At 39.1% G+C, this 12,370-nt stretch overlaps 1 protein-coding gene across 1 annotated transcript in view; it reads left to right on the forward strand.

Moving 5' to 3' along the window:
• The window catches only part of ITIH5 (inter-alpha-trypsin inhibitor heavy chain family member 5), a gene marked incomplete at its 5' end in the record, with an annotated part of 79,809 nt that overhangs the window by 14,516 nt on the left and 52,923 nt on the right, over positions 1-12,370 (forward strand). The window contains 3 exons of the mRNA XM_006772634.2: positions 4,605-4,768; positions 5,677-5,778; positions 9,092-9,342. Coding sequence (XP_006772697.1) covers positions 4,605-4,768; positions 5,677-5,778; positions 9,092-9,342 — 517 coding nt within the window. The remainder of the gene's footprint in view (positions 1-4,604; positions 4,769-5,676; positions 5,779-9,091; positions 9,343-12,370) is intronic.

Here is a 12,370-nt window from a genome sequence, read left to right on the forward strand (position 1 = left end):
ACTATTTCTCCAAGATGATACATGCAGGTGCCTTGTTAGGGAGGCGCCTCGTCTGGAGGTCTTCTGCTTCATGTAATAACATGGGCTCTGTTGTTTTTCTTAGGCACCTGCCAAGCCTCAGACTTCTCCTTGATACAGTGAGGGGGAGCCCAGTTAGATGATTTCTAAGGTTCTCTACCACCTCCAAAATTAATTCTCCTAATGATCACTAAAGAACTGTGAGACCAGAATAAAATAACAAGAGGTTAATCTTCTGGGAAGAGGCCTGACTTCTGGCAAATACCTTCACAAACACTCCTCAGTTACATTTTCAGATGGCATCTTGGGTAATTCAGGACATCCTCTGGGTGGCTTGATTTAAAGTGACTCACATGAGTCACACAGAAATGTTTGCTCCCTTGAGAAGCTAATTAAGACACTCCCTGCCTCAAACTGCTTTTCCATCTGTTTAGCTTTAGTAGAAAAATAATGAAGAAATTATTATGTCACAGGAAGACTTGATTTTTACCCCCTATTTTCCAGTTGACATCTCCAAGCAAAATGAGTCAAATATAAAAATGGAAAGCATGTTGTATTTTTAAGAACTGTGTACTGGGAAAAATTGAAGCACTAGTTTTATAGCTTTCTTTTTATGACACACTTTCATGAACCTCAGCCATTCCAAGTTTTGTACTTAGCTTTTGGGGTTGTCCATTCCTTATGATTTGATATACCTGTCCAATACTCTTCTCATAATGTACTCTTTGTTCTAATTAAACTGTTCTCTTCTTTGTTCCAGAAACAAAGTGTAATGTGATTCATTTCTACTTCCATGAATTTTGTGTTTCTAGAATGTTCTTTTTGCTTTCGTTCACCACATATAAATTCTGTTTTAAAACCCTTTCTTACATCTACATACCTCACTGATTTCTCTTTCTTGTGAAAACTGTAAAAACTTATAGCCAATAAATTAAAAAAATACATATCCCTATACCTTTCTATGTTGCACTTTCTTCCCAATGTGATTATAGTGCCTTGAGAGAAGGGACCATCTGTAACATTTCTTCCCCAACATTCATAGAATTTAGTCTATTGTACTGTTTAATAAATATTAGTTTATTAGCATTTCCTTTTCTTGGGGTATGTATTTTTCTTTAATTGTTCAAGATTCAGAAAATCCAATTAAATTCCATAAATATTTTTTATTTTTACTCTATACTGAGAGCTGTGAGTGAAAAAGAAAAGAGTAAGTCTTGGTCCCTGTTTTCTACATTTTTACAATCTAGTGGGGATAAGAATAAGGGATGGGTAGCTTGAGGAAAGTGGGGATCAATCTAATTTCAATAGATTGTAGACTGAGAGTGCTATAGCAGAAAGGCAAGGGCTATGACTCAAAAGTAACAGCAGAGGCTCCTATGGGAAAACAGTAACTGGGCAGAAGCAGTAAAACTAAAATAGTTTCTTAAAACTTCCCTCAGCCTGTCTTTTGGATCCATAAATATGACTCATATTTTTGATGTAATATTGTGGAAAATTCTGCTTTATTCATAATCTTAATTTAAGGCAAAAGAAGATGCCATAGTATAGGTAAACTTAGTCTTTTGTCAGGTGTTTCTAATTTTCACATTTAAAGTTCAATGAAATTATAATTGATAATTATCTTATAAATAATAACAAATCAACATGACATCAAAATAGTCACAGATGTACCAAGCGAAGACGATGTTTAAAAATTCTTTATTGTTTAAAGTATTATATATAGTATTACATATGTCTCCCTTTTCCCCCATTGACCTCTCTCTGGCCACTCCCACCCCCAGCACATGCCCTCACCCCCATGGTGTCTGTGTCCATTTGGTTATGAAGATGGTTTTGAATTATTTTAAAAAGAGTATGGGCAACACTATCTACTGAAGGCTAAATTAGTTGGAATGCTATGCAGCTAGAATATGTACTTTTATCTAAGCTATGAACTTAAAAGGATTTTCCCCAATAGTACTATACTTTTATGTAAAAGAGTTAAGTGATAGGTTGACAAGAATTTTTGGAAAATGTCAGTATATGACCACAGTGCAGAACAGGTTCAGCTTAATGTCTATGTCTTGAATGTGGAAAATTTAATGGACAATTACTGAGGTTCACAGGTAGGTTTTGAATTGGCAACAAAGACTGAATTATACTTGGCGTGCTTCTGGAGGTCTGTATTTAACTGGCCATCTAACAGTGATCTCTGTGGAAAGCTTAGAATGGTCAGGCTCCTGTATGAACGCTTGATGGAAGAGGCAGGCTTGGTAGTCAGAGACTCAAGGTTTCTGAGCTAGGTTTATCACCTCCTACCTGAGTGGCCTGTGGTCACATTGGTAAAGTAAGGGGATTGAACTTGAGAATTTTATTCTTTATATTTGTCTTTATAATTTATACTGTAACTTCTTCTGGTAAGATTTCAAGGATATTTCTAATATGCAGAAGTCTAGTCTACAAAACCAAACAAATAAAACACGCAGAGATCAAAAATAGCATAAAGTTAAGAATAAGTGGCAAAATGACTAACTCTCAGTCAAGCACAAGCCACCCTACAGTAGTGTTGCAAACCCTAAAATGTCTAAAGAGACGAGGCAGGAATTCCAGTTTTATGCTGTATAGAAATCTTCCCCAAACTCAGTGGCTTTAAAGCCAGAATCATTATTACACCATTTATGGGGCAGGGTTTGGGCAGGGCTCCGCTGAGCGAGTCTTCTGGCCACATGATGTGAATGGAACTCGCCCAGTGCTACTCAGCTGGCAGATGGGCTGATCTGGAGGCTTCATTACAGCTTGGCTCATGTGCTGGGCTCTGGGCAGGAATGGCTGTAGCTGGGCTCCGCTGCCACAGCGACTGCAGAGCCTGCACAGGGCCTGACGGCATGACAGTCTCAGTCTAATGTGGTAACTCAGAGCCTCCAAAGAGCGTGTTCTGAGAGACCCGGATGGAGTTGGTGAAGGTTCCTGTGGTCTGGCCTCTTAGTCCCAGGGCATCACTTCCAGTGGGTTCTCCAGGTGAGGCAAGTCACTAAGGCCAGGATTCACAGGAAGTGAATAAAACTCCAGTTCTCAATGGCACAAAAAACAAAGAATCTGTGTCCTTTTAAAAAGATGATTTTTTCTTTCTTTTTAAAAAATTATAGTAAAATACTCATAACACAAAATGTACCTTAACACTTTAAAGTGTACAGTTCAGTGGTGTTAAGTACATTCACACTGTCATGCAACCATCACCACCTTCAATCTTCATAACTCTTTTCATCGTGCAAAAACCCATAAAGCATTTGTCCTTTTACATCTGATTTATTTCACTTAGCCTAATGTTCTCATGGTTCATTTGTGTTGTAACATGTGTCAGAATTCTTTTTTCCTTCTAAAGGCTGAATAGCATCTCATTGTCTGCATATGCTACATCTTGTTTGTCTATTCATCCATCAGTGGACACTTGGGTTGTTTCCACATTTTAGCTGTTGTGAAAAGTGCTGCTTTAAATACAGTGTGCAATTGTGGGCACTTTTTATCTAGTAGAACAGAGGACATCAATGGGGGAAATGGGCTGGGAATAAGGAAAAATCTAGTAAAAACACAGCGAAAATGGCTACTTGGTGTCAGCCTCAGTGTCATGGAGACTATTGGGATTGGAAGGGCCGGAGTAGCTGGGAGTATGGGATATGTATGGGTCTGATCCAAAGAAGCAGCCAGCAGTAGAGCCAGCAGCTTCTGATCATGCAGGATGCATAGCTAGAGTGGTCTCACTTTGTGTTTTAAGAAAAATGGGCATTATAGATTTCTGTGTGACCTTTCCTAATTTTTAAATGTTGTCGCCAAGACTTTTAAAGACTGTGCAAGTCAAATAAAAAAGTCTATGAACTATATAATTTGAGATCTCTTCCTAAAACACACCAATGTATAATGATGGATATCTGGGCCTTATCTGTTCAAATAGTATAGACTAGGGATCGACAAACTTCTTCTTAAAGGAGTAGGGACAGCCCTTATCAGAGTCTTTTAGGATTAAATTTAATTAGCATAAACTTTCCCTTTTGGGGGTTCTAAATCCCCCAGTACTTTCTGGATCTCAGTATTGACTCCCATTTTACAATAATGTGATTATACTCCAAATGGGAAAGCCAGGATTATAGTGTCTCTAAGTGGGTATTGAAATTAATTTGAAAAATGAGAACTTCTTTAGGCATGCTTTGATTTTTGATCAATTTGGTGATTCTATAAATGTGACATAAATATTTATAACAGAAAAATATTATATACTTCACTTCTAAAATTCCAATAACTCTTTAAAGAACTTAAGTATTGCATAGTGTCAGTTAAATTGGAAATATTAACTGTGTGCACTTGTTAAAGCTAGGCCAGAGGATTTGTTCCTATGTCATAAACTGGTTATTTAACCATGGTTGTCTTACAAGTGAAGGGAGTAAAAAGTGGTAAAGTCAGGAAAGACAAAGACAGAAGTAAAGAATTACATGCCAAACTCTCCCAAATCGAAGATTATTTCTCTTATGGAAAAAAAGAGCCACTTCTTTCCCAAATGGCTGACTCATGGTTTCACACATCATTGAAAATACTGTGTGTTTTAATTCCAACAGAAAACCAAACCTTTGATGACAGAATTCTCGGTGAAGTCTACCATTATTTCTCGCTACGCCTTCACTGCGGTTTCCTGCAGAATGCTGAACAGAGCTTCTGAGGACCAAGAAATTGAGTTTCTGATGCAGATTCCAGCCGCAGCTTTCATCACCAACTTCACTATGTAGGTGACATAGTCAGAGAGCCCGGAATGAAGATTTCTGTGTAGGGTGGACAGGGTGGGCCTGAGCTGATGTGTGCCCCACAGCCTTTGAGCTGTGAGAATTTATTTCTCGGTGGATGATACATGGGCCAGAAGGTTGATTCCCTTCTTCTTTCTCTCCCCCTTCCTTCTCTTCCTTCTCCCTTTCTCCCTCTCTCTCTTCCTTTCTTCCTCCTTCCCATGACCTCTTCTTTTCCTCTTTCTTTCTCTCCTTCCCTCCAACAAATGAGTACCCACTCTGGGCCAGGCCCTCTTCAAAGTGATTGTCCACATCTATGAAAGAGATAGTGCTGCTCTGCACTAGAAATTTTATAATAATAATAAGTAAACAAATCAATACATGAGGTCATTTCAGACAGTAGCAAATTCTATAAAGAAGGCAAACAAAATTGAGAGGGGCTTGTTTAGGTAGGGAAATCAGGGAGATGGCTCAGAAGAGGCAATGTTTAAGTTGAGATCTGAATGACAAGGTAGCATGAAACCTTGACTATGTTAGATATAGTTCTTCTTTTCCCAGTGGATGGTAAAGATATGCAGAAGAGGGGAGGTGTTGGGTTTGAATTTTAGGTCTGGGCCTAAATTTCAGATTTATAGATTCACGTTGATGGATTATCATGGAAGTTTGTCTGAGCAGATCTTCTGATTTCTTCCTGAAGAATAATAGAGGCACCTTGAGTTGTGTCTTAACATTTGCACCTGTTGAAAATTGCCCTAGGATGAAATGAATGATTCAAGGGTAGTGCCCTGGTTTGGAATGCAATTTTGCATATCCAAGAGGCAAATAAAAATATTTTCTACTGTTGTCATGGTTATGAGATCCATGCATTTGTCTTGGAACTGCAAACTACTAACACAGCTATCCCTTTCAGGCTAATTGGAGACACAGTGTATCAGGGGGAAATTACAGAGAGAGAAAAGAAAAATGGTGATAAGGTAAAAGAGGACAGGAATAAAACCACAGAAGATAATGGGTAAGTGCCGTTAATTAACGAATTACAAATTCATTTTAGCAAATTTCAAATTTTCTACCTTTTTGCTTAGCCATCTTGATCTCTTTCTTCCTTCAAGTATTTATTTTTTTATTTATAATAATAATAATAATAATACACCTGGTTAACAGCATAATAAATAAGGATTTATAGTAAAATAAAAGAATGGTTTAGCACTCCCCCTTCCTAGAAACATCCATTTATACTGGTTCTGCAGTTTTTTTTGTCTCCATAACTCTAAATATTATGATAGTCTTGGTTTTTAAAAATTTCTTGATAAATATCAGATATTATTTGTTGAATCTATACTGTGAAATCATAGGATTTCAATGACAATGCTTCCATTCTCCTTCTGTGTTTCAAATTTTTACATTATTATTCCTTCTTCTTACATCCGTTTTAGCAGTTACACCATCTTAGACTAGCCCTACAATCTCTGATAATATTCCCACTCCTGCATTTTACTCTACCTTTCTGTTTTCATTCCCAACACCCATCTTTTCTTATCTAATAATTTACTTTTTCGTTGTCAGAGTTACTAACATTTAAATTCTAATCTGTCACAATATTTGTATTTTTTTTTATCTATAAACTGAATCTGAACATCGAAAACCCAGAAATAGCATTTACTTTTAATAATACATAAATAACATTAACTGTCGAGCCATCTAGTATACTAAGATTCTGTTTCCTCTCTACCAGCCTGTTTGGAGAAAAGTGATCTTAGTATCTAGATAAAACATTGTGAACATGTAAGCTTGCATTTTGTTCATTAATAAAAGGATTCAGCTTTGAGAAAGCTTGTTCTCTAAATTCATAGACTGTCAGAAACTTTGCTGTTGGAAATCCTCCTAGTGAGAATGGAACATGTGAGTCATGGGTTCACTTTGATAATGAGAAGCAACCAAGGTCCACAGTTTCAGATAAGTCCATATTCATCTTAATTTTGTAGCTCCTCAGGACAAAGAACCTTGAGTTTGCTTCTCAGTTCAGGCAGATATTAAATGTCTTACACACAGCCCTGCTTTTCTTTGAGCTTCCAAACACTGCTTCATTTACCCACATTCCACCCTTCCCCCAATCCTATAATAACCCTGTGTCTTCCTTTGTTTCGAAAAATATTCCATGATGCTGCTGGTATGTAACCTCCCTTGCCATAGCAGTTTATTAAAACTTAACTTAAAAAGCAACACTTTTATTGAATTTATTGGGGTGATACGGGTTCACAGAATTGTACAGGTTTCAGGTGCACAATTCTATACCACATCATCTGTACACCGCATTGTGTGTTCACCACACCAAGTGGTCTTTATCAGGATTACCTTTTCTTTTTTAAAAAATATATATTTTATTGATTTGTTTTATAGAGAGGAAGGGAGAGGGATAGAGAGCTCGAAACATTGATGAGGGAGAAACATCAATCAGCTGCCTCCTGCACACCCCCTACTGGGGATGTGCCCACAACCGAGGTGCATGCCCTTGACCGGAATCGAACCTGGGACCCTTCAGTCCGCAGGCCGACACTCTATCCACTGAGCCAAACCAGTCAGGACAGGATTACCTTTTCTTATAACTCACAAATTGTTCAGAATCATGCCACAGTTTAGTTGTTTCTGTTTTTTCCCCTGGAGTTTCTAATTGATTTTCTGATGAGATAACATTTAATTTTGTCACAATTAACATCTAGCAAGACACATCACTCATTTGAAATGGTAAGTGAACAGTTGTGACCAAGTTTCTACAAACAGTGAACCCATGTCATTGTCAACAGCAACTGGAAGGCATCACTAATTGGGAGACACATCTTGATTTCTCAGCTGTTAAACATGACAGAATAGGTGTCTCCAGACCATGGAAGACTGTCACATAATATTTTCCTTGTCACATAACATTGACCTTGGGACACCTTTTTATATTTACCTGGGTTGGTTTCATTACTTCTTGTATTCCATAATATCTTGATTTTCACCTCCACTTTGCTGAAGTGTATTCTTTAGTTACTTATTCGAAATGAGTGTGTGAAAGGCATACTTTCTGAGACCTTGATTAAAGTGTTGACTGTGTATGGAATTTAAGATTCAGAATAATTTACCAATGAACTTTGAAGACATTGCTCCAGTGCCTCACAACATCCAGTATTACTGATGATGCATTTAATGTGGTTGAATACCATTCCTTTTATTTGTTTCTCTATCTGATATTCTGGTATTTTACAATAATGGATTTAAGTATCAGTCTTGTTTTGTTTTTTCTCTTTCTGATTAGCTTTCAACAGAAGTTTTCCATTTTTGTCTCTTTTCAGCTCTGGGAAAGAGGAGTGTAGGAAGCCCATCATCTTAGTCATTCATTCATTTATATGTAAACTTGGAGTTCTCCTCCCTGTACTTGGCCCCCCTTCTCACTCTCATCTTGTGGTGTCCTGTTGAACCAGAGCCTGGAGTCTCTGAGATTCTGCAGATGGTGTGTTTCTCTACTTTGCTGCAGTCCCTTTCTGCAGTGTCTGAGCTGTAGAGTTCTTGGTCTACGGAATTCCCCAGGTCTTCCAGAAATGATTTGAAATACCCACTGATGGTTGACCCTACCACCCTTATTTCTTTGGTTTGATCCTTACTCTTCCTGTTACGGTCAGTCTGCCATCTTGAATCAGAGAACTCTCACTCCATGTAATGAAAGCATTTAAAATGATTTGTATTTTTATATGGTTTGCAATACTTTACTTTTTACCCTTCCCTTAAGCATATCCATCACACCTTACCAAAATGTGAAAACCTTATAAGTTAGCTATTTTTTTGAAGACACGTACACAGATAACTTTTTAAAAAATATGTTTTTTAAATTGATTTCAGAGAGAGGAAAGGAGAGGGACAGGAAGAGATAGAAACATCGATGAGAATCATTGATGCTCTGCCTCTTGCATGCCCGCTATTGGGGCTCAAACCCAAAACCCCAGGCATATACCCTGACTGGGAATCAAACCATGACCTCCTGGTTCACGGGACAACGCTCAACCAGTGAGCATGCTGGCCAGGCTAAATTAGCATCCCCTTTCCCTTTTGGCCCCTTGGAAAAAGGCTCAGGAAGAGGGAGGAGAGTTCAGTAGCATATGAATTCTCTACTCTTTAGTATCCTTTGGACCTTTGCAAACTTCTAGTACAAACCTTTACTCCTTCCTCACCCCCCTGTGATAATATTGACTTTGGATTTGTAAGGACTGTTACAGTTTGGCCTGTGCCCCAAGGTGACTTGAAGGAATCTGGCTTTCTCCGACCCTCTATCCCTTTTCCCTTGCGTACAGGGAGAAGGGGACTGAAATGTTCAGAGCCTCTGTAGTCATTCCCAGCAAGGACAAAGCTGTCTTCCTCCTGAGTTATGAAGAGCTCTTGCAGAGGCGGCTTGGGAAGTATGAGCACGTCATCAGTGTGCGACCCCAGCAACTGGTGGGGAGGCTGACAGTGGAAGTGAATATTCTGGAGAGTTCGGGCATCGCGTCCCTGGAGGTGCTGCCTCTACACAACAGTAGGCAGAAGGGCAGCGGAAGGGCGGAAGGTGAGTGGTGCTTGCTAGACACGCGCAGATCTTCTGGAGTAACGCAGAGCTGGGCGTTGGCTTTAGAGAAATCTGTAAACCAGATGGCATCCCTTCAACAAAGGCTTTGAGTGTTTTGGAGAATCTAAACAAGTGCAACAAAACAAAGACAATGTCCTGCACAATTTATTTTTTAAGCCAGCTTTTATTAAGAGATTTAAAAATGTTTAAATTATTTGACACAGTAATCTCACTTCTGGGAACTTAACCTAGGTGAAATATCTAAAATATTGGTAATGTTAAATGCATGAGCCTGTTTGATAATTTGTAGTAGCAAAAACATTCTATCATCCTGAATATTCAACCATACAGGCATAATAAGTAAAATATGGTTATAAACATGATTCAGCATGTTACAGGGAAGAAAAGACACAATTGTAGATACACTATAATGTTAAATATGATAACTTTGTTAAATACAAATATGACAAAAGACTAAGAAGTTATATAAAAAATCATTTTATACTAGGGGTGAGGGATTATAGGGTCATTTTCTAGAAATTTGTTTTAAAACTAATAATTTATATTAAATAATCACTTGTGTTTTATTCTATAACTAGAGGCCTGTTGCACAAAGAGATTTGTGCAATAGGCCTTCCTTTCCCCTGGCTGCTGGCACCTGTTTGCCTCCAGCACCCGGGGCCCAAACCTTCACTCTGGCTGGGTTCTGGCCGAAGCCAGCCCCGGAAACATCCGGCTTTGCTGCTCCACTGGCTCTGGGTCCGTGAGGCCTCCCTGCTCCACAAGCCCCAGAGACGTCAGGCCTCGCTGCTCCGCCGGCCCGGAGATGTCAGGCCTTGCTGCTCTGCCGGCCCCGGGCGGTCAGGCGTAGCTCCACTGCTTGGAGCCTACATATGCAAATTAACCACCATATTTGTTGGTGGTTAATTTGCATATCACACTGATTAGCTAATGGGAGGGGTAGCAGAGGTATGGTCAATTACCATGTTTGTCTATTGTTAGATAGGATACTAGTAGGGCTTGGACAGGTGGGTCCAAAAATTGCACCAGAGCCCTGGACAGAGTGGCTCATTGGTTGGGTGTTGTCCCATGCACTGAAAAGGTTGCTGGTTTGATTCCCAGTCCGTGCACATGCCCTGGTTTTGGGCTCAATCTCCAATAGGGGGTGTGCAGCTGATTAATGTTTTGCTCTCACATCAATCTTTCTCTCTCTTCTCTTTCTCTCTCTCTCAAATTTAATACAAAATATTTTTAAAAAATATATTTTTATTGATTTCAGAGAGGAAAAGAGAGGGAGAGAGAGATAGAAACATAAATGATGAGGCACTAGTTGGTTTAGCACAGTGAATAGAGCTTTGGCCTGTGGACCAAAGGGTCCAGGGTTTGATTCCAGTCAAGGGTACCTTGGTTGCAGTCTCCTCCCCAGCCCGGGCCCTGGTCAGGGCATGTTCAGGAGGCAACCAATCAATGTGTTTCTTTCACATCGATGTTTCTCTCTGTCTTCCCCTCTCTCTTCCACTCTCCTTAAAAATTAATGCAAAAAAAATCCTCAGATGAGTATTAACAAAAAAGAAAAGAAAAAAGAAATGTCAATGATGAGAAAGAATCATTGATCATCTGCCTCCTGCCCTCCCCCTACTGGGGATTGAGCCTACAACCAAAGTACATAGCCTTCACCGGAATCGGACCTGGGACCCTTCAGTCCACAGGACAACGCTCTGTCCACCGAGCCAAACCTGCTAGGGCTCAATAAAAAATCTTTCTTAAAAATTGCACCAGAGTCAGAATGACAAGATCATTGTGACATTGAGATCAGAGAAATGCTAAATGATAAGTGAATATGCAGAATCTTAATTCAATCCCTTTGATTGCAAGGAAAGTGGCTCAAGAAGTCTTCCTGTGTAAGAATATTTAGGGATGAAATTGGAAGGAGGCTGGGCAAATGATTGTTAAGTGGAATAAATTTAACATAATGCAAAATAATCTGGAAACTACTTCTCCACATGAGAAGTAGTTTACTCTCAAACACTGGAATGTGTTCTGGTCTGTAGGGGACTCAGGTCTTTTGTTATATGTTGACTCCAAACATTGAGTTTGACTCTCTCAATTCAGATCTAGATGAAATATTATCAAGGTGTCTGACATTCAGAAATGGCATCAGGTACAATACACTATTCTTATGTCATATAGGCGGCCATGTGTACTGTTAATGGATTCTAGTTGTTATTAACGATAACCTTGAAAAAAATTACCTGGGCCCTGTAAGACTCAGCTTGCACATCTGCAGATCAGGGGTGATAACTCTCTCATGGGGTCATTGGAATTGTTAGTGTGTATGAAGTGCCTGGCCCAGAGTAAGAGCTTAATAATTGTCATTACCATTATTTTATATTTACTTATTTTCTTTGCAAATCTTACCGTTTTTATTAGCTCATAAGTGTGATTTTGAAGGCAGGTCTTTGTCTGGTTAGATTTTATGTCCTTAAAATACCTTTTAGAGAGTAGACAGCTAAGTAAGTACCTACAAATTAGAGAATAAAAGCAAATCTATCTATCTATCTATCTATCTATCTATCTATCTATCTCCTAATAACAAAGAATGTTCTTAAGTTTCATTGCGTCCTAATCATAATTTATAGGGATTTTTTTAATGTACAACTGTGTGAAGGAGATATGTTTCAGTCCTTTGAGAGTTTGTAGGCTCCGAGAGGGCAGAGCAACTGAGCTGTGTGTCTGGGGTGAGTGCCCAGGACTCAATAGCTCTGTGTCCAGGCCCCCAGTAGGGGATTCTGAGGGTTCTGCTACAGTGATGAGAAGTATGTGTGTTTTGTCTACTTTTCAGAACCACTGTGACTCATCAGAGATGTGTGCAAGTGTGGTGTGTGCGTTATGTTTGGAGGGTATGAATCACAATTGTTGGCCTGAAAAGTTGCTTACTGTTTACTCTCAGGGCCTGAGAGAATCTCAGAGGAATTTTTCCAGACCATTGATCTCTTGGGACCTGTTTATTTTTAAGAACATTGTTTTC

The sequence above is a fragment of the Myotis davidii genome, unplaced genomic scaffold (assembly GCF_000327345.1).
Source record: "Myotis davidii unplaced genomic scaffold, ASM32734v1 scaffold544, whole genome shotgun sequence".
Classification (NCBI taxonomy): domain Eukaryota; kingdom Metazoa; phylum Chordata; class Mammalia; order Chiroptera; family Vespertilionidae; genus Myotis; species Myotis davidii.